Consider the following 21,393-nt stretch of genomic DNA (forward strand, 5'->3'; position numbering starts at 1 on the left):
GCTCCCCATGGAGCACAGCCTCAGCCCCGAGTGGGCAGTGTGAAAACCCTGTGCTGGCACACGGAGCCTGGGGAGCTCGCAGTGTTTGTCTGGGCCAAGGAAAAGGCTGAGCTGGCAGCACTGGGCTTCCCTGGCCCGGGGATCCGGGCTCCTGGGGCATTTGAGGAGCACGTTTGCTTCACTGCACAGAGAAACCGAAAGGGAAATGTGCACTTGTCAGAACACTGCCCATTCCTGCAGTGGGATCCCCACTGCTCCTCGAAGGCCGTTCCTCAGGGTTGAGGATTTCTTCCCTGCTCTGTCCCCTGAGCCTTGCAGAGCCCTTAGCTCTGTGTTTATACATCATATAAACCAGCAGGTTTTTGTAGCATCTGCAACTCAGGGCTGGGTGGGGTTTATTCCAGCTCCAGTTTCAGTTCAACTTCAGCATCTGGCACTTCTCAGCAAATCCAGGAGTCTCCTTTGGGTTTATATGTTGCTGTTGCCCTTTTCGTGTTTGCTGTTCCTGTTGCCTTTCCAAAGGGGATCAGTTCCATTGGATAGGTGAGCAGAGTTGAGAAGCAGCTCCCAGGCTGTGCTGCTGCTCCATCCCCGGGTCTGGGAGCCAATCTGGCTGTCCAGGAGCAGCTCCAGACTTGCTGTTCTCCCTGCAGACACTCCAGCTGACAGCAACAGGCACTCATCTGCTCCCAGTCCCCGCAGAAACACCCGGGAACGAGCCTTGTGTTTGATCTGGCACAGTGCAGCACTGGAGAGTGGCATGAGACATTCCTGCAGGGGTGGAAATGCACAGCCACCAGCGGGCTTTGGGAAGCTGAACTGTAGATTATCCATCCCAGTAATCCCAGTGTGGCTACACAGGTTTCATAGGTTGAGGAATTGGGAGTATTAGGGTTTCTATATTGGCATAAAAGTGTTCAGGCATAAATATCACTACTGTGTTTCTGGCTGGCTTGAAAATTCCACTGCACTCTCATAAATAGGGAGAGATGGCCCTGGCTGGTTTTGTGGGTTTGTTTTCCTGTTTTATTTAAACTACAGAAATCGGGTCTCCTGAGTGCTGGAGCCAGCTGGAACAGCAGGCCACTGCTCCTCCTTATAAAGTGCCTAATCTCACATTTTCTAGTTCATTGCGGCAAGATTTGTTCCTATCAAGTATTTTGGTCAGCCTCAAGGAAGGGTCCCAGGTTACTTCAGCTGGAATTTCCCTACTTGGCTGCCAGGTTGCTGAAAGCACTCTGTATCTCCGGGAGCAGTGATTGCAGCTGACAGATTTATGGCATGTGGAAATTCTCCTTAATAGGGATAAAGGAGAAAGTTTTCAGATAGAGAGTTTGTGTGTGTACAGGAAATGGGAAATGGGTGCTGCTGAGAGCTCAGGACCTCCAAAACCACCACATGAATGAGCATTGTTCAATCCAGTGTGCAAACTGTAAACGGGCAGTAAATAGATTTATAGAGAAGAAAACATTTTGTACTTCTTGTATATACTACTGCAGAACACTCACTCACCAGCTCTTCTGTCCTGCAGGCTTTGGATTTCCCACTGTTGCTGGGTTTGCATATATGAACATGTAAAATGATAACATTTAATAAAATCCACAAACTATTATCTCGCATCTGTTTGTTTCTTGACACCTCAAAGTATCTTTAGCTCTTCATGGCTATTAAAATGCTGAAAAATACAGGGGTTTGTTTCATCCAGAACTGGGTTTGACCTTTTGGCAAGATCCTGCCCATCAGTTTGGTTTTCCTCATTTTGAAATTAAAATGGGTTCACCAGCGATTCTTTGTTTTTGTGGGATCCATGTGACTTCGGGAAAGCTTTGGCAGAGTCTGTTTGCTGAAAACCTCCAAAACCAGGCAGCTAGGACTGGCTGGAGTAACTGGAGCTGTTTCTCTGGCTGCGGGGTGGAGGTGCCTGCATTTCTGACACTGCCTGAGCTCATCCCTCGGCTCTGGCAGCCGAATGTCAGCTCCTCGTGTGAAGTGCATTGCCACATGGATCCAAAGGGATTTGGAGCCTCGGAGCCAGGAGTGGGTGTGCTGCTGGGGCTACCTGGGCGTGCTGGCTCACATGCGGGCTGGCCGCGGTGCGGTGGGAAGAGGCTTTGCTGGATTTCTGCTGCAGACCTGGAATGTGAGAGCCGGTTGGATTCCCAGTCTCGCTGGGTGCTGAGGGAAGCAGCTGCTCGAGGTCTGTCAGCGTTGTCTGTGTGCCATTGCCATGGCAACGGCAGCGGGCTCCGCACTAAGCACAGGGATGTCTGAGCTGCATTTCCAAAACAAACCCGAGCTGGTTTGTCACCCTCGGTGCTGCACAGCCCGGCTGCAGGGGCAGCTGTGAGCCCACGGCTCCGCAGCTCCTGCTGGGAGAGGTGCTCCAGAGCCCTCATCATCCTGGTGGTCTCCTGGACCCTCTGCAGTAGCCCCTTGTCTTTCCTGAGCTGTGGAGCCCAGGACTGAACACAATACTCCAGGGGTGGCCACACAAGGGTGAAGCAGAGTAATCACTCACGTGGAAAGAGGGAAAAAAGAGAAAACGTGGAATGCTAGAAAAAGAAAAGGCAGAGGACGAACATGGAGCAACTCACCTTCAGCACAGAGCCCAAGAGGGATGGTCCTGCTGATGGGCAGGGAAGGGAAAAGCAGCTGTGAGGACAGAATGGTTTAATCTCAACATTTCAGAAGTAGCTCTATTCAGGGGTCTCCCCAAGCTGTGCCGTGTGGTGCTGCACGACTTTGGAGAATGTGGGGTTCAGCTGGAACCGGGACGCAGCGCTGAGCTGGAGTTCCACTTATTAAATGCAGAAACTGGGGGGAATTTTTTTCGCCACTGACACTTGAAGTAATAATAAACTGTCTTAAAAACCCATAACACAATTGTACAAGCATTGAACTTTATTTAAGAGGTTCACTGAGCTGGCAAGGAGCAAACCTGACCGATTACTTCAGCCCAGCACCAGAGCACAGGGATGAGTTCCTCATCAGGGCCTACAGCCTGTGTCCACAGGAGCCCTTGGGGGACCAGGGGGGACAATCCCCTTCATTCCCACTGCTGCAGAGCAATGGAATCATCTCCATCAATTCTGAAAGGGCTTGAATACAGAATACAGAAAAGGGTCTGACTTACAGATCTGATGGAGAAAACCAAACCGTGGGATGTGGTGGGTGTTCAGGATCAGGGCATCGAACTGGGAATGAACTGGGGTGGCTGGAGCTGGGATGGACACTCTGGGACAGCACACCAGCACCCACAGCGTGTTTACCTGGGTAAGGGCTGGTCCTTCCATCGAGGGGCTGACACAGCTGCTGGACATGTCTCTCACTGACACACCCTCTTTAACACAAAGACTTCCTACAAGCTGCAAATTATTTGTATCACCTTTTAAATCGAGCTATTAGTTGCACAACTCTTTTGGGATGTATTGAATTATTCAAATCCTACTACAGATTTGTAGCTCTAGCTATGAGATGTGGTCACTGTACAGGAGTTCAGTGGGATGTGGTGCTGGGTTGCAGTGAGGAAAGAGCAGTTACTGAACCATTCAGTTCCCAGTCCCTCTGACATGCCATCCTCACTGCTGTACAAACCCCAGCACTGGGGAGCAGCAGCTCTGCCACACAGGTGGGACTGTAGAAAAGGAGTTCTTGGCTGTACATGGCTTCCACAGTGGCTTTGTTACATCAGGTACAAACTGTACAAGTTCTCCGGGTTCCAAGTGTTCTAAGTGGCAGAAACAGTTCAGCCTGTGTTTATAGACTGGGTTTAAGTGTAGAGATTATTACAGGTAAGGACCAGGCTGAGTAACCAGCTCCATGTAACAGCAAAGATGTGGGTTTAATACAACCTGCAACAGTACAAATATGTACATATGTACAGAGGGGGTCCTCTCCTCCTGCTGCTGAGCACTCTCGGCACTTGATCCTCAGCTTCCCTGGAAGCAGGAAACGCTGGAGTAAAACAGGTCCAGTTTTGCAGCACCTCAGGCTCCTGGGTTGAGCTCTCTGTGAGTGGGACCTACAGGACCCCCTCGCTGAGGCGGGACTTGCTGTAGTCCCCCAGGTCGTTCTGCAGGTCTCTCTCCTCATCATCTGCAATTACAGATTGTAATTAGCTTACAATTAAAATGCTCGGCCCAGATCTGATGCGGTATCACTGAAAAAATATCAAAGTACAGTTGCCAGGACATGCTGCTAAAGGGCACAGTCCCGAGCTGACCGAGGCTGGTGACAGGATGTGTCCAGCCCAGCTGTCAGTGCTCCAGGGGGAACTCTGGCTGCAGGGCAGCCCCACCTCACAGACTGCCTGACTGCAGACACTGCAGCACTGTCACACCAGCTGCTGGGCTTTAGACTGCCTACCAAGCTTTCAAACTCCCCCACTAAAACCAGCTTTTGCTCAAAGTCCCATGTCCAGAGCTGACACCATTCACAGAGGGTGGGAACCTCAGGGACTAGCACAGGGAAGTCACTGGGACCCCTTCCATACCTTTTCCCTCAAAAAGTGAAAAACCCTAAAACTTCCATTTGTTCCAACTAATCAGTTTTTCCTGCACCTCAGAGCTCTTCCTTTACATCAGGAAAGACTTTTGTTCACAGCAAAGGAAATCCAAGGTGAGCTGCCGAGCTGCCTGGAGCTCTCCACACCTTCACACCAGCAGCCTGGGAGCCAGGCAGGGGCCTGAGGGGCTGCTCCAGCAGCAGGAGGCTGGAGCTCACCTGCGTGACACAGGTTTGTTCCATAAGGAAGTGCCACCACAGCACCTGGACATTCTGGAGTTACTCCCCCTCCAGCATCCAGCCACCACTAAAAGGTATTTTAGAAGCTGCCACCTTTGAACATCTCCTTGTCCTTCAGCAGGTGCCTGAGGGGAAGAACCAGGCTGGTTGCTGCCCTGCCCCAAGGAACATCCCTCAAATTGGGTATTTCCCCTGGATCATTTCAATCTAAGCCCACACATTCCTAGAGGCAGGAGAAACCATATGGAATCCAGTGGCTTTGTGGCACATGCCAGGGGCTTTGCTCAGACTGATGCAGACCCAGGTGATGTTTTCTTAACAGTTTTTAGACAGAAATTCTCATTTCTTTTTTTCCCTCCCCAAACAATTATAACCACCCTCCCTTCACCCTGCCCTCTCCTGCTCTGCAGACGAATCAGTATAAAGCTTGAAGCAGCCACTTTTTCTGGAATACTGTCCCTGGAAGCTCCACTGGCCACACTTAAATCACAGCTCAAGCCAACACGACAAGTTATTAAGGAACAACAGCAGCACAAAGCTTGGGAAATGTGGTTTGAAGTATTAACACACTCTGCTCAGACCATCCCTCAGGAAGAAGCTTCCAGAAGTCACCCTTTAACCTTAACTACCAGCTCTTAATCCAGTCTGTCTATACAAAGAGGGGTTGACCAGGAGAAGGATCAAGTTCAAATTCCAAGCCACCAGAGCAGGGACCTTGCAGGGACCCCACCTGGACGGGAAATGTTTGATGGGGTCACTGTCAGTCAGAGCTGTTTCGTCAAAAACCACTCACACTGCAAGTTACACAAGCCCAGTCTCTGGGGTTTAACATTTTCCCACCACTTAGAGCTGAACCCTTCCCCAAGTGGCACTGGGGAATGCTGCCCTTGTTGCTGCAGCTGTTCATGGCACCCCTGCTGCCTGAGCCAGCAGCTCCCCCAGGAAGGTCCCCACAGGCAGGACCTCGTGCTGATGGAGCAGCACAGAGCTCTGAGGGACAACGAGAGCTCTGTGGCATGGGGACAGGGACGGGGAGCTGCGTCCCTGCACCGTGTGGCAGCCACCTACAGTCCGGCTCCTGTCCCAGGGAACAAGGGACAGGACAAGAGGAAACGGCACTGCAGTCCATTATCAGGTTAATTAATTGCCACAGGTTCTGGTCCATCCTATTCCTTCCCTTGTGCACCGGTTTCAAAGTGCCAGCCTGCTGACACTGCACTGAGCTCACACAGTCAGCTGCTTTCTACTGGCTTTGCCCATTTATTCTGCTTAGATGCCAGTTAAATATGGTGCCTGAAAAACCTGCAGCTAAAAACTTATTAACTTATATTATGAGGGTCAAAAATCAGGAGGCCTGTAGGATTTTTGTCCCATTTCCTACTTTTTTCCCTCCCCTTTATTTTACACTTCCATTTAACTGGCAATACTCTCTGTGTTTACCCAACATCCATTCTCACCCTACAGACATGCAGGCCTGTCCCAAATATCCCCAACAGCTGGATGGAGAAGGCAGACAAGGCAGGCAGAGGCATCGAGGGAGGCGATGCAGGAGCTGCATGCAGGACAGGGAATGGCCGTGCACACACAGGTGTTAGGCAGCACTGGGTCAGGAGCTCCGAGGTGAGTTAGCAGAACACCACAAGCCTGTTGAATCTGTGTATAATGCACAAAAGTGGCACCTGGATTCACCACCTGGAATAACCTGAGCTCCAGGCAGGTGTGACAAGAGCAGGAGTCGAACCACTTCATTCCTCTGTTTGACAATTTAGAAATGTCAAGGCCCAAAGCCCTCCTAGTCAGGGGCCAGAGCTGGGGGTTTGGGGAAAACCATGTCTGGAATTCAGAGTCTTGCTTTTCCTAGCAGGAACTCTAGACAACTCCAGTAAGGTGCCAAAACTCTCTCTCTCAAGACTGTTGCATCGTTGCTGTCCCACAGAGAGCGAGACCAAATTTCGAGCTTGTTTGTTCTGTCTGAGTAATTTGTGATCAGCTAAACCAGAGAGGCTTTACACAAATTCAACAAGTAACTCAGCATGGATTTATCACAATGGGATGGAGGTAAGGCCCAAGCTCACCTTGGACGTCTTCTTCTCCACCATCACCATCCTCTTCCTCATTGTAAGCCAGCTCGGCCTGTTTGTCTGCCTCATACTCACCCACGTTCCCATCATCCCCATTATAATCTGCCAGTTTAGAACCCTGCTGCGGGTCCACAGGGGATTCATTCTCATCAAAGAACCGGCCTGTGGAGTAGGAAAGGAGTAAGTCAGCAGCAGAGAGGAAAGAAACAGGGAGATCCTACACGAGAGCAGATCGCAGGTGGAGGCAGTCAGGGTCTGTGGTAGATCCAGCTGAGAGAAAGGGGGAGAAGGGAGAGGGCTGGGGCAGGGGTTGAACAGGGTTCATGGACACCTCCATGCAGGTGACACCTCTGTGTCACCCTGACACCTGACTGTCCCACACTCCCCTCTCCACGGGAAGGGCTGAGTGAGCACCCAAACAGCTCCAGCTTGGATTGCCCACAGGCACCAACACAAGATTTCTCAAAAAGCACAGGAGCACTCATCCTTGGAAGGGTCAGTAGCCCCTTTGGCTGAGGCCTGGCATTTTGCACACCCCGGAGCCACCAGTGCTGCCCTGGTGCCCAGCAGTGCCTGCAGAGGGTGCCCTGCTGGCACAGGAGGGAGCCCAGCACAGGCCGGCCCTCGCTGCTCAGCTGGAAACTCTACCTGCCTTTACACTCTGCTTCCCTAGCAAGCTCTAACTGTTTCCAAAATGTCCCAAAACCAGTATTTCATCTCCCAGCAAAAAACTAGGAGTGGTTTCAGATCCTGAAACAAGGCATGAGGAAAACAGGAATTAGCTGGAAGTATGGAATGAGCAGGCAACCACCCAGGTGAGAGATTACTGGTGTGATGTGAGCTCAGAGCTGCTGTTTAATGGGACACAGGGAGATCTCCAGCCCAGTGCTGGAGGGAAGCAGTCTGAGTCTGCAGAGCTCACTGGCCTGGAAGACTGTGTATAAATGGGAAAAATGGGATTAAAGTGTGATACAGTTCTTACACACTGGGCACCAAGGCTGCCAGGGCAGCTGATGATTCCTGCTGTAAACAACTAATGGAGAAGTAAAACTGGAGAATGACTTCAACATCAGGATTAAAAATGGACAGATGTGAAAGTGAAATTATTCTCTAAAACAATGTGTATATAAAAGCCCAGAAGCAGTACCATCCTGCTTCTCTGTATGGGGGAAAAGCAGCAGAATCACACCTAGCACAGCTCAAACATACAGGAACACCAGCTACAGGTATTTTCATAAAACAAGCAAGAAAAACACCCATGATCTGTTTAGAAATCCAAAGTTTCATATATTATTCATTGCCTGTTCATGTCTGAGTGGAGCGATCCTGTTGGCATTTTTGACACTGCATTAGATACAAAACCCAAGTAGGACAGTGGGATTTGCATGTGTTAAACCCAAACTGAGCCATGGAAGACAAGGGCCTATACCTAACTTCCAGCAAAACCAGCCCGTGGATAGCCAGAGACACTGTGATAAAGAAGAACTTAATTAAAACTGAAGTTGACAGAAGGAAAGGTTGAAGTGTAGAAAGAGATCCCAGGAAATGCAGCAGGCCCACAAAGGCCACAGACCGAGCTCAGGGACCACAGTCCAGTGAGCCCATCCTGTGCCACCCCTGCCACGGCAGGGACATCTCCCACTGTCTCAGGCTGTTCCAGGCCCTGCCCAACCTGGCCTTGGGCACTGCCAGGGGTCCAGGGGCAGCCACAGCTGCTCTGGGAATTCTATCCCAGCCCCTGTCAACCTCCCAGGGAACAATTCCTTCCCAATATCCCATCCATTCCTGCCCTCTGGCAGTGGGAGCCATTCCCTGTGTCCTGTCCCTCCATCCCTTGTCCCAGCCCCTCTCCAGTTCTCTAGGAGCCCCTTTAGGCACTCTAAGGCCTTCCCAGACTCTTCTCTCCTCCAGGCTGAACAGTCCCACTCTGCACCTTCTGCTTCTCAGCTCTCAGTCACCAACACCAGGCAGGCACCTGCCCACGGTGGGAGCTGCAGAGCTGTGCCACAGCCAGGCTCCTCCATACCAGGGTGAGTTTGTCACCAATGGACCTCTGTGAGCAGCCACTGACATCAGGACAGACCCTTACACAAACCTGGATTAGCTATTTCCTTCCATGATAAAGTCTCTCCCTCACTGCACCGTTAAAGTTATTCCAAATATGAAGGAGCAAAGAGGAGAGACTAACTGGGGACAATTCCTGACTCTCAGGTACCCTCACAGCCTACAATGGAGACATTTCCTTCCAACTCCTGCCTGCACAACTACCCCCCATCATTCAATCTGTGACCAGGGAAGAGACAATCCATTAACAAATCCAACAAATGAAATTAGAAGCTTTCTCACTTCAGAAGTTTCTTCCAGAAGCTGCTTTGATAAAATAGCACGCCTTGCACACCTCAGGATACACAGAGTGAAAGCCAGGCCTGCCCAGGTTCTGTGACAATTTGTAATACACTTGTCCCTGCTCCATCACAAAGTTCTACGAGTGATATTAAAACAACCAAAGTTTTCTCAGTTTTGGCTGAATTCCTACAACATTGTCCAGAAAGTGTACTGAAGTCAAGTAATAAAGTGAGTAACTCAGCATCCTGCATGTATCAAAGTTCTGACTTAACCAATTTAACTGTGCAGTAATTTCCAAAAACATCTTAAATTCCAATAACAAAACATTTTTTTTTTAAATAACTGAATGTACATGTGAAAAAAAATCACATTAAAGCCTATCTTTTACCCAGGAACACATTATATTCCTTCTCAGGCTCCCTCTCCAAAGCCACCCTCTGCACTGGTCCCTATTTTCCAGACAGGCCCTTACAGAGATAAAAAAGGAAGGGATTTTTTTAATATATTGAAGCGTGTGATATTGGCCAACTTACTTTGCTTAATCTTCTGCAAGTCGCTAACTCGGCTCTTTGGGATTTTTATCTGGTCTGGCTCAATCTTCTGCTCTTTCTGACCTTCCACATTTTCTTCAAAATTCAAGTGCTGGAGAGAATTTGGAGGGATCTGCTTGGCAATGTCAGCGTTTCCATCACTGTCACTGGGCAAACCTACAACATTGAAATGGGAAGTTACACTCAGAATTTTAGCAGGACAGGACTGGAACAAGCCACCTGCAGTGCAGGCATCACCTGATATTCTCTGGACCTTAAAGTGACTCGACCAAGCACAGAGTTTATTTTCTTTGGGTTTGTCTCTCTTTAGCTGCAACTCCTCCAAACCCTTTCACTGCAGGACTTTACATTCCCATGTCCTAAACATTTCCCGTGTCACCCTCGAGTGAGATGTTCCCAGGGACAGGAGGACACTGAGCAGGTGACAGGAACATCTGATTGTGGCTACCAGAGACCAACAACCACCCCCTGAGAGGGTGGTGCGGTCCTAATTAGTACTGTAAGGAGAAACACTCATTTAAATTACTCTGTCCACTTGAAGCACTTATCTTACACAGCCTTGGATACTACAGAAATTTATCCTTAGTTTTCTTCTTGTAACCAAAATATTGCCTCGTTACCTGCTAACAGAAATTTTACCTGGTGCCAGGTTTGGAGCATGGGGCTGCTCAGTTGGAAGATTGATAACAGGCTGGTGACCTTCACTTTTAGGAGCTGAAATAAGTGGCCTCTTTAAAGCTAAAACAGAACACAGGGACAAAAGCATTAACATGAAACAAACACACTATTTACCCGCTCTTGCTCTAACAATCCTGTAAACTTCTATTTTTTCATAATTTCCTTAATGAAAATATAAAAGGTAAGATTTCAGGAGGGGCATTATCCAAAACATTCCATTTTGAGAATGCAAATCTCTAAGGAACACTAGAAATGATCTGATTTTACACCTCACTTGAATTTTATTACCACTGAGGGGTTTTAAAAGCCTGCATTCACTGTGAACCACATGGTGTTCACACACAACATCTACATCACCAAGACCCAAATGTGAAAGAATGAAGAGTATTTCTCCTAACCAGTGGGAGTATCTTCAGCTTTAGCAGGGTCATTATCTTCTATTTCAGGCATGCCTGCATCTCCTCCTGGTTTGATTTTCTCTGCAAGAGAAGAAAAGGATATTCTGCCTTACTACACTTCAGTCTGAACTGTGAATTTCCCTCCTGTGGAATGCTCTAACTTAGAACAATCACTGCAGCTAATCAGTGTACCTGAGCCAAACAATTCCTTCTTCTGCTTCAGAGATAAGCACAGTCTGGAGGCTGGCAACCCAACTGGCCCATTCTCTATCACAAATGCCCAAAAAAGGAAATACCTTTGCCATTTGCAACATGTTCTGAAGGCTCCTCATTTTTCACTATGTCTTTATCTTCCAACTCTGCAGCAGTCTCAGGTACTGCCTGGTCACCATTGCTGGGGCTGACTGCAGTGTCTTTACTAGACTGAACTTTTTGTGTGGCCTGCTAGAAAAAATAAGGAGACAACATTAAACACTTCCCTGGAAATTACAAAAAAAAACACATCCTCAAATTCAAGATTACTTTTGGTCAGCAAAACTGCATTTATGAATTCAATGATCACCAAAACAAAGAGCAGAGCACTCTATGCACAAAAGCTGGACCCTGGGGACCTGGAAACACAACTGGACAGAAAATGTTCAACACAGCACAGGTACATGACATGTCTGCTGCCAAACACAGGTGCTAAGCACAACAAAAACAGGTTAAGGTAACATCAGCCTTAAGGTCAGAGCCTTGAAACAATTTTAGACTGTAAGAGAAGATGTGACAAACTTGTTCTCAGTCTATTATTTTATAGATGAAGTAAGGAAACAAGATTTTAAGCATCTGTTTGCAGGAAAGAGGCCCAAATTCTGGCAGCCTGCTTGATGTAATCACACCCTTGATACCATTCCAGTACATGATTTGCATCACGTTAACACCTCATGCCTTGCAGAGCTCAGGCTCCCTCTGCAGTAACCTGGGGAAGGCTGTGAGAACACAGATCCCACCTGGAGAGCTGAACAGCGATATCCATGTTACAGACAGCTGAAATCCTCAGCAATGACATCATGGGGATGTGCTGGAGCACAGCAACGAATTTGGCCTCAGCTTTGAGCTCAGTCCACTGGGTGAGACAGCAGGCAGATTTCTTACACTAACACCCACTTGGGGCTGCTCAGGGGGATACCAAACACAAAGCCAGGGAAGCAATGTCCCAGACCTCCACATCTCTGAGGCAAACAGCAGGCTCTGGGCTCTTCTCATTCAACACAAACTTCTTTGGCATTACCTTTTGCTCCCGTGCAAGCTGGTCCATTAATTTCTTGATGCTCTCTTCATGCTGCATTCTCATTTCCTTGATCTGCTGCCCACACTGCAGGCTTGAGGAGAAACACACCATTAGTTCCATTTCATTAGTTGGATCTGCTCTTCCACAAATAAAATAAGGGGAAAAATATGAAGGGACACAAAAAGCCAAATGTGAGATCTAACTAGAATAGTCTGTCCAAGAAGCCTGGCCCTGGCATGTATATGGAGTGGGAATAGACTGAATACAGTTAGAAAGCAGAGCTGGAAAAAAATGGGCACAGAGCCAAAAAAACAGTAAAATAAATAGAATGGTGTTGAATATACTTCCTCCAGAAGCTGGAATGCAACCAAAAGGTCAAGCTCCACAGTTAATCTGTCCACAAATATTAATTCCTCTGGGAAAGCAACGTGTCTCTCCTGGCTGTCAACAGAGAAGGTGCACAAGTGCCACTATCAGTTACTGCTCCCAACTCAAATAACACCATCTGAATACACAGCCAGCTGCCCCACTTCCCCAGCAAGCCACAACATCAGCCCAATCACCAAAACTCCCATGTGCCACAAGCTCCCAGCACAGCACAGAACTTCATGTGTGTAAAAGTTTCAAACACTTTCTCAAGAGTTAAGTCTTCCTCCCAACTCAAAGCAGGAGTATTTGTCCTCCCTGTTTCTCTATCATCAACTGAAAGGGCTAAAGTCAACTTAAAATTTCAATCTACACAAGATGCTTTCAGCTGCAGCTGAAACAAATGAAACTACACTGCTAGAAAGGCAGTATTAAACAATGCTGGTGACACAGGACTGTGTCCTTTAGACTCCTTCATGTGTTAGTGAACTAAATCTCCATGTTATAAAAAATACATTGACTTAAAAATGCAGAACGATTCCACTAAGTCAAGACTTTCCTTAGCTCCTATCTCACGATGGGGGAAGGACTACAACACCACACAGAACTTGAAAGTCAAACAGCCAGCTCAGGTACATCACCAAGTGAGCATACTCGCGTTTGAGGACTAGCAGACACGAGATTAATTAGCACTTTTTAGTAAATACAGGTCCCCCTCACACACACCAACCTGCAGCTACCAACACTCTTGAGGACATACCTGTCATATTCCAGCCTCCTTGTCAGGTATGTGTTGTTCTTCTTGTACTCATGCAGCTGATCTTCCTGGCGGATGAATTCCTGCCGTAGCTCTGCCAGTTGTTCTAGGCCAAAAAAGCAAAACCAACATGAATACAGAAAGAGAAGAAAAAATGCCCCATGGCAGATATAATTTCCAATATTGTTAAGTATGAGAAATTGCTCAAGTTTCATGTCTAGACATAGATTAAAGATTCTTAAAGCAATTTGAAGAAGATGCCACTTTACTCATGTATGCCAGATGGCATACGAATTAGATACAAAGTCCTCTGATACTATGCCAATCTCCCTAAACGTTTCTGCACCTTTGCATTCAAAAACCTTGCACAACGCTGCTTCACTTCTCTGCTGGCAATCTCCATAATTTCCTGAACACTCCTGTCACCCTGGGTAACAAGGAAGTGCTGCCAGGCTACTCCAGGCAGGATGCTCAAGCACTGTTTGTGGTAGTGAGTGTACAAAAGGAGGCACCTTCCCCCTACCCGTAAAGCCAACACGGATTTCCTGTCTTCACAACTGCTCTAGAAGTTCTCCCTGCCCCTCAGGCTAGGAATTATGAAATTCCCTACTATTTTCAGCTGCAGCTACACAGATACAGGCAGAACCCATGTGTGTTGTGTGCAGGCATGTTCACACCTCACCACGTTGTCGCTCACTCTGAAGTGCTCTCAATACAGCAACACCCCAGGCATTATAATCATGTCTGTACAAAACTGCAGAGATGTGTCCTGGACCTTTTCTAACCCAGCATAACCATCACAGTGATTCTGAGCAAACTCTGCTAAACTGCATGTTTGGCCATGAAAATGATTCTACCGTCTTGTAATGCAGCAGTGCCAGAACACACATCCTCTCTTGCAGCAAATGAGAGCCAGTTTTGCACTTACCCACACCAGGTAACAAACACAGTCAGATTTCACATTACGAGAAATTATGCACATTATGAGTTCCAGCATCACCAGATCCTTCATTTATACTGCATTCTGCAGCACTGGGCAGTTAGAATGCACAGCTTCAGCCTGCCAAATGAGTTTGGCCATGAAGCCCTCACCCTTTAGCCGATGTATGTCTGCCATCTGATACGAGATGTTGTTCTGCAGCTTCATCTGGAAGGAAGAAAAGGTTGGATAAATACAGATTTGGGCTGTGAAGACTCAGGTGTGTCTGTTTGTTTGGTGAAGCAACATATGTACAGGATTATCAGAGTGACGTGCACAAAGTTCCTGTAAATCTAAGAAATGTATATTTAGTGAGTGTAAGTGACATCACCAAACCAAACACTGTGTTCAGGCTTTGCTAACAAAGGCTTAAATTTTAATTCCAGAACATATTTATATCAAAAGAACTAGATTGCCTCGACTAAAATAAACATGCTGCATCCTGATATTGCAAGAGGGACAGTAAACGGCCAATGTCAAAGCACAGGTAGATAAAAATAAATACAGCATCAACAGCAAAACCAATTTTTACCTAAGATGTATGATATAATAGAATTGTTATATTTAAATATATCTTTTACATGTTGCTATCTAACATCCTAACACACATTTTATTTTGAGAGGGAATCTCACACCAGTAAACAACAACAGCTTTTAATTTGGCATGTTTAGTAAGGAAAAAAAATAGTTACAATAAGTAAGAAATGCACATACACAAAGTCCTGAAGTAAAGATGCTTTGTTCTGTCATTACATAAAGACCAGCAGGAACAAAGAAAAAGACTAAGTGTGGAATATTCTGAAAAAGCAGATAAAAATCCCTGCCTGCCCTCGGGCACCTCGGGGGCTGTGGCTGTTTCTCTTGCAGTTCCACAGTGATACAAAGGGTAACTGCAGGAAGGTGCTGAGCAGGCTGTCACACGTGGGTGACAAGGTCAGCATCACCTCTCGAACAGCACGCTGCAGTGCCAGCACAGCCACTCTGCCAGGACGTGCAGGGACATACGCAGGGACACACCAGACACAGGGGCTGTTTCAGTGCCCCCCACAGTCCCTGAAGTGTCTGTGTCAGTCACCTCTGTTTCCTGTCAGAAAACCCCAAAACACATCTGCCTGTCCTGATTTTAGGACTTCCTCCCTGCACCTGAGCCTTCCCTTTTATCAAATTCTTCCTTCTTTAAATGTGTTTCCCATCGTGGTTTTGTTGTTGCAAGAGGCACTCTGAGCAGGCTGATCCCTTTGTCCTGTGTGGGTACGATCAGGCATTCCTGCTTTGGGACCTCAGCCCTGCAGGAAGTGCAGAGATGCAGAGATGCAGCTTTCCTGCAGCACAGTGCACACGGAGCATCCCACAGCTGCGGGCACACAGCAGAGGTTCCCTGGGCAGCAGGGCTTTTGTGCCAGCCTGCAGGACCCTGGCTGTCCCTGGAGCAGGGCACACGGGGTGCAGGCAGATCCTGACCCATGCCCAAAACAAAAGCCAAGAGGGTTCTAGGGTCTGGAGAGGCACCACCACGGCTCCCACCTATGCCAGGACACAGCACTGCTTCACACGGCTTTTCCCAAAAAGAGAAAGCAAGCAGAACTGGAAAATTCTAGGGACAGAACAGAAAAACCAGTAAAATAAACAGAATAGCCTTGAACCTATTTCCTCCAGACCCAGGAACATAACCATAAAGTCCAGCTTCACACCTAAAGTGTCAGCATTTATTAATTCCCCCAGGAACGTGATCTTTAGGTAACCTGAGCCCTCTGACCACAGTGTTCTGAAAGAGGGACAAAATTACTCCTCACAGGGGCACTCAAGGAGCCTCCTGGCATGTCAGAGCCACGTTTGTCTCCTGCTCTGCCCACTGAGGCATTCAAGGCCCCCTTACAGGATGCACAAAGCAACATCCCATCAGGGCCAGCCTGGGCAGGACCTGCAGAGCTTCACTCCAAATGCACACCTGGCCCTGCAGCGGGGACACACAGGGAAGCAGGAGACCCAAGTCACCACCAAGCCTCTCCATCCACTGGGCACCCACCGTGCCAGCTGCCCCTCCCACAGGGGACAGGGGAGCAGGCACACCCAGAGATTTGTTGTGTGAATGAACAAGTATCTCCCGCTCTTTTGCAAAACTACAGGCAATAATCATATTTTCCTGTACTCCAATCTAATGCAGTTGTTTCCCAGAACCCAATAAATCTGTGAAAAATGGAGATCCTGGGAAGTAGTGGGGTCTGTTTTCAGACCGTCATCTGTGAGAATTCCTCACACACAAATCCTTCCCATTTGCTCTTGCTTATCCTATAACCCATGTGCCTGGCTGGGGGAGGGCTGCTGTTGTGAGCAGGAGCTGCATGGGAACATGCAGCACTTTTATCACACAATCTTTCCTTTTGGTGATTTGGAGTTTCAAAGAGAAGTGACAGAATTTATATCCAAACCAGCTCAGCTGACAGCAAATGTCCCTCATCTGAAGGACAAAAAAGGAGGAAGCTTTTTTATGATTCATGGGATCTGTTCCACCTACACACATGCAAAACCCACAATCCATGAGCCATGGCGCAGGTCCAGCTCTTCCTGGGCCCCATCCTCCTTTGATCTAGACCTGTTTGTACTGCTGAGCTCTCAGGGGCTCCTCAGGGCCTTTCCAAGCACTTGGGATGGAGAACATAAATCCTCTGCAGCCCAACAAGCCCTGCACAGGGAAAAACCCACCAGAAATCCTATGCACAGTCATGTGGCAACCCTCCAGAGAACCCCGAGTTGTGAATCTTGCCATGTAACAACTCCACACAGCTGCTGTCAAACCACAGCTTTGCAAACTGGGGAGTCACCAAGTTTTGGCAACAAAGAACAGACCCAGCTGCTGCTGGGGATGTTTGACTAAACAGTTCATCCCGAGCATTTCTGGGCAGCAGGAAGGGCAGGGCAGTGCTCCACGCCTGGCACGGCCAGCAGCAGGTAGGCAATGAGAGGTGCTCCCTGCAGGCTGGGCGCCTGCCACCTGGAACCTCTCCACCACGGGCTCCTGCCAGTCCCACGTTTCACTGCGCTTACGGCAAACGGATGCGCCAGGCTACGGAAAAACCCCAAAACCCATCGGCACGCTGCCAAAAACCCACGGAATACTCAGGAAGCTGTGCATGCAGCACCTGCCCAAATTCCAAGGTAGGCATTACCCCTGCTTGCCTCTCACAGGCTCTTTCAAAAGAGACCTGCTTGCTTGCTCCAGGTCCAACAGACCCTCAGGAGCTCACCACAGGAGGGAGAATTCCCAAGAAGTTATGTTTTCCTGTTTCTTTTGAAACACAAGGCACTGGGTCACACTCCCATATTTGCTCACCAGAACAAACAACACCCTGGTGCAGTGTGACGGGCTCATTCCACAAGCAGGGGACAGAGGGGAGAGCCAAGGGTTTGGTCTTGACTCCAGAAATCCCTGAACCAAGAGGAGGCTGCTGCAGAAACTGGACTTGCCTCAGCACTGGGAAAGGCACTTGATTTATGTGACCACAAGGCAAAGAACCTCAGCTGAGGACAAAGGAGCACAAAGCAGAACTGACACTGAGACTCTTCAAATGAGTTTTCCTTAAAATGAGCCTGAATTTGTTGTGATCACTTGATATCAACACTGGGGTTTTATTTCAGCTCCTGCATTTCACAAACAGACTAAGATCACAGGTAATGATCAGTTTGGTCAGACAGACTTGCCAAATTCAATTTTGAGAGGAAAAAAATTATCATTCAAGCCTTTTTTGGTCAGACACTTTATATCTACTACTGTTTCCTTATGACAGACTTTAATTCTCTAAAACAAAGCTTTATTCTCTCCTCTGAGAGAAGCAATAGTCCTTAAATAAAGTCACTTAAAGGGTTTTAGAAAAAAATTAAGCATTGGTGCCACTGAGAAAAGACAGTGGCTTACATGGGAGGAAAACAGGCCAGCGACTGGTTTTTGATAAAATCCTGCTCTTCTGGCCTCTTAGGGCACTCTGAACATTTGGAACACAAGAGAGAGGATGTTCAAAAGCTACGAGCTCCCACGGCCTTAACTGGCAGCTTCTGGAACAAAGGAGGAAGATTCAGGGCACACAGTGCAGGCAATTAACACTAAATTTAATCTGTCAGGCTAACTGGGCAGGTTTCTCTTGCTGCCCTGTGCAGTGTCACACTCAGAGCGTCCAAAGCCCAGGCAGATCTCGGGGAACAGCAGAGGGGTGGGCAGGCAGGGGCAGCCAGCAGCAGCTGTTTGTGCCCCACGGTTCCAGTAACCAGAGCTGCACTGCCCAGCTCACACCTACACCTCCTCCCCTGCTGTCCTACAGGAACACAGCACAGACTTCCAAAATAATACCAACTCCTTGCATTAAAAGCACCCCTTATCATGCAGCCCAGCAACTGATCCCAGAATTCCCGAGGCTGGAAAAGCCCTCCCAGACCATCCAGCCCAACTTGTGCCTGATCCACACCTTGTCACCACCCAGAGCATTGAGTGCCACCTCCAGGAATTCCCTGGACACCTCCAGGGATGGGGACGCCAAACCTCCCTGGGCAGTTCCAGTGCCTGACAGCTTACCTGAATCCTGCCAGGGGAGTTTTACACCCACAGGCAGTGACACTAACACACCAAACAAGCTGGCTGCCCTTTTGCAGACAGAAGGGGAAGTATCTGGGCTAAACCCCAACTGCTTTAGAATCACTGAAGCTGAAAAACACCTTAAAGATCATGGAGTCCATGTCATATCCAATTTGAGTTTTTACTGCAGTCTAAGAAGAGAAAAAAAATTTAAAATATGTTTGCTGAACACACAAAGGGCTTAATTTTAATGATTCAGTAGGAAACATTAATACAAACTTAATCAGTTTGAGGGAATCTAACTCTGGAATGTGACATGTACATATTCGGCTTTTTCTGTGACACCTCAGTGCATTTTCTGAGGCTGCTCATCCTATGTGCAATAAGAAAGGGCCAGGAAAACAAACCTAGCCAGTAACAACCCTGAAGATGTGACATTTCCATAAATCCCACTGTAAGAACACTGTTGAATGAGCACAGTGATGACCTGCATGCAAATACACCCCACACGCCCCCTGAGCAGGACTTGTGTGCTGAGCCCCGTGAACTTCCCAGTTCAGTTATGAAAGCACAACAGTGAAAGTTGAACCGCTCGCTCATCTTCCACAACAAAAGAAATCCCCAGGCCACCCCCATTGAAAGGGCCAATTGAATTTTCAATGAGCTTGGCTTCTCCAAGCCAAGGAAAATGACACGTTAGTCAGCAGCAGGGTTGTTTGGTTTCTTTCCCCTCAAGTACACGCTGGCAGCATAAAAATCAAAGTGTGCTGTACCAGGCATTCCAAGAGGCAAGCTCAGGGTGCCACTGAACACCACACTGGTTTCATTTCCCTTGAAACTGTAGTTTTTGCGTCTGAATGATCTTGAATGATCACAAAAGACCAAATATTCTCAGGAGAGACAGAAAGCTAAAAAACAATAAGTAAATTTGAAACAGCAGCCTGGAAACGAGCGATCTCTCGGGATTTCCATTGTTCACAGGACATCTCCAGCTCTTTTTAGGGACGTTTTCGGAGAACAGAGAGCGCTGCAGTTGTCCCAGCAGCACCAAACCTGAGCCTCGGTTCGCTCCCGGGCTGCAGAGGCTGCGGGGACACCTTGGACAGGCGAGGACAGACAGTGCCCCGGGCTGAGCCGCCCCCTGCCCTTACCTTGCCGTCCTCGCACCTCTTCACCTGGCCGTCCCTGGCCTGCAGCTGGCTGCTCAGCTGGCTGTAGTCCGCCTCCTTCTGCTCCAGCTGCTTCCTGTGCGAGTCCACCTTGCCCAGGAGGTCGGAGTTGCGGCGCTCCAGGCGGCCCCGCGCCACCTCGGTGCGCTGGGCCTGGCTCTGCAGCTCGGCCAGCTCCTCCCGCAGCAGGGCCTGCCGCGACGCCGCGTTCCAGCAGTGCAGGGCCAGCACGGCGATCACGGCCAGCAGCGCCACGAGCACCAGCGAGGGCAGGCGGCCGCCCCGGCGGTTCGCCCCGAACCCCACCATGGGGCAGGCCGAGGGCGGCGGCTTCGGGCGCGGCGGGGCAGGCGCTCAGGGAGCCCTGAGGGTGCGGGGGGATGTGAGGGGAAAGGGAATCCTGAGGGGGGAGAGGGAATGAGCGGGGGGGAACTGGGGGGTCCGCGGGGATGGGGGGGGGGGGTGAAGTGGGGGGGCTGAGAGAAGGGAAGAGGCGCTGAGGGGGAGCTGGGAGAGAACGGCGGGAGGGAAGAGCCCGAGGGGAGCGGGCGGTGGCCGGCAGGGCTGTGCCGGTGGCGGTGGCGGTGCCAGCCGAGCCGTGCGGGACCGACCGGCCGAGCCGCCACCGCGGCGCCCCGCCCGCCGCCCGCCCCTTGCGGCTCTCGCGAGAAGAGCCCGCGGAGCGCTCGCGAGAGCCGCGTCCCGCCTGCCCTGAGGCGCCGCGTGCCCTGAGGGGGCGCGGCGGCGTTGGGCTGAAGGGCGTCAAAAGCCTCCGTGCTGCAAAGGACATGAGATGAAAAGCCTCCCTGCCGCGTGCGGGGAAACGCTTCACAATCACTGCCCCAATGTCCAGCCTGGCCTTGGGCACTGCCAGCGATCCACGGGCAGCCACAGCTGCTCTGGGCACCTGTGCCGCGGCCTGCCCGCCCTCACAGGGAACAGTTCCTGCCCGATATCCCATCCAGCCCTGCAGTGGGAAGCATTTCTGGCTTGTCCTGTCCCTCCAGGCCCTTGTGCTGAGTCCCTTGCCGGCTCTCTGGACCCCCTCTCGGCTCCTGAAGGGGCTCTGAGGTCTCTGGACCCTTCTCCAGGTGAACACCGCCGGCTCTCCCTGGCTCCGGGGCAGGGCACGCTGCGGCAGGAACATCGTGGGCTTCTGAGCCCCACAGCCGAGAGGTGTCTGCCGAGGGAGCAAAGTGTGCCCCCGGAATGAAGTGAGGGTGTGGATCATTCATTTCCTAACAAACACTCAGATAGCGCATTTATTCCCGGGCGGATTCCCGCCCGTTAATGTCGCTGTGCTGCTGGTTCTCACAGGGGAGAACGGGACACAGCTGGGCTGGAACACGGAACCAGCTCTGGCCGTGGCTGCAGCCGCTCCCTCGGTGAGGGGAGAAAGAGGCCAGGAAAGTCAGGGTTTGGTGTGAGGGGAGAGAGAAATCCCCGCAAAGTCAGGGTTCAGTGTGAGGGGAGAGAAATCCCAGCAAA

At 49.6% G+C, this 21,393-nt stretch overlaps 1 protein-coding gene across 4 annotated transcripts; it reads right to left on the reverse strand.

The window, feature by feature from the left end:
- Positions 1-2,883: 2,883 nt before the first annotated feature.
- On the reverse strand, positions 2,884-20,244 carry GOLM2 (golgi membrane protein 2). Of its 4 annotated transcripts, none has more exons than XM_021541789.3 (10): positions 19,888-20,236; positions 14,286-14,340; positions 13,197-13,299; positions 12,071-12,161; positions 11,094-11,238; positions 10,798-10,878; positions 10,361-10,459; positions 9,704-9,877; positions 6,819-6,986; positions 2,884-4,095 (listed from the first exon to the last, which is right to left on the reverse strand). In XM_021541789.3, the coding sequence occupies exons 1-10, from the start codon at positions 20,212-20,214 to the stop codon at positions 4,022-4,024; spliced, it is 1,317 nt and encodes a 438-aa protein (XP_021397464.2). In that variant the 5' UTR covers positions 20,215-20,236; the 3' UTR covers positions 2,884-4,021. The 4 variants fall into 4 exon arrangements, with proteins under 4 accessions (XP_021397464.2, XP_021397463.2, XP_021397466.2 ...); XM_021541788.3 differs by having other exon boundaries at positions 11,094-11,241; positions 19,888-20,233; XM_021541791.3 differs by lacking the exon at positions 6,819-6,986 and having other exon boundaries at positions 19,888-20,244.
- Between the last annotated feature and the right edge of the window lie 1,149 nt (positions 20,245-21,393).

The sequence above is a fragment of the Lonchura striata genome, chromosome 11, assembly GCF_046129695.1.
Source record: "Lonchura striata isolate bLonStr1 chromosome 11, bLonStr1.mat, whole genome shotgun sequence".
Taxonomy (NCBI): domain Eukaryota; kingdom Metazoa; phylum Chordata; class Aves; order Passeriformes; family Estrildidae; genus Lonchura; species Lonchura striata.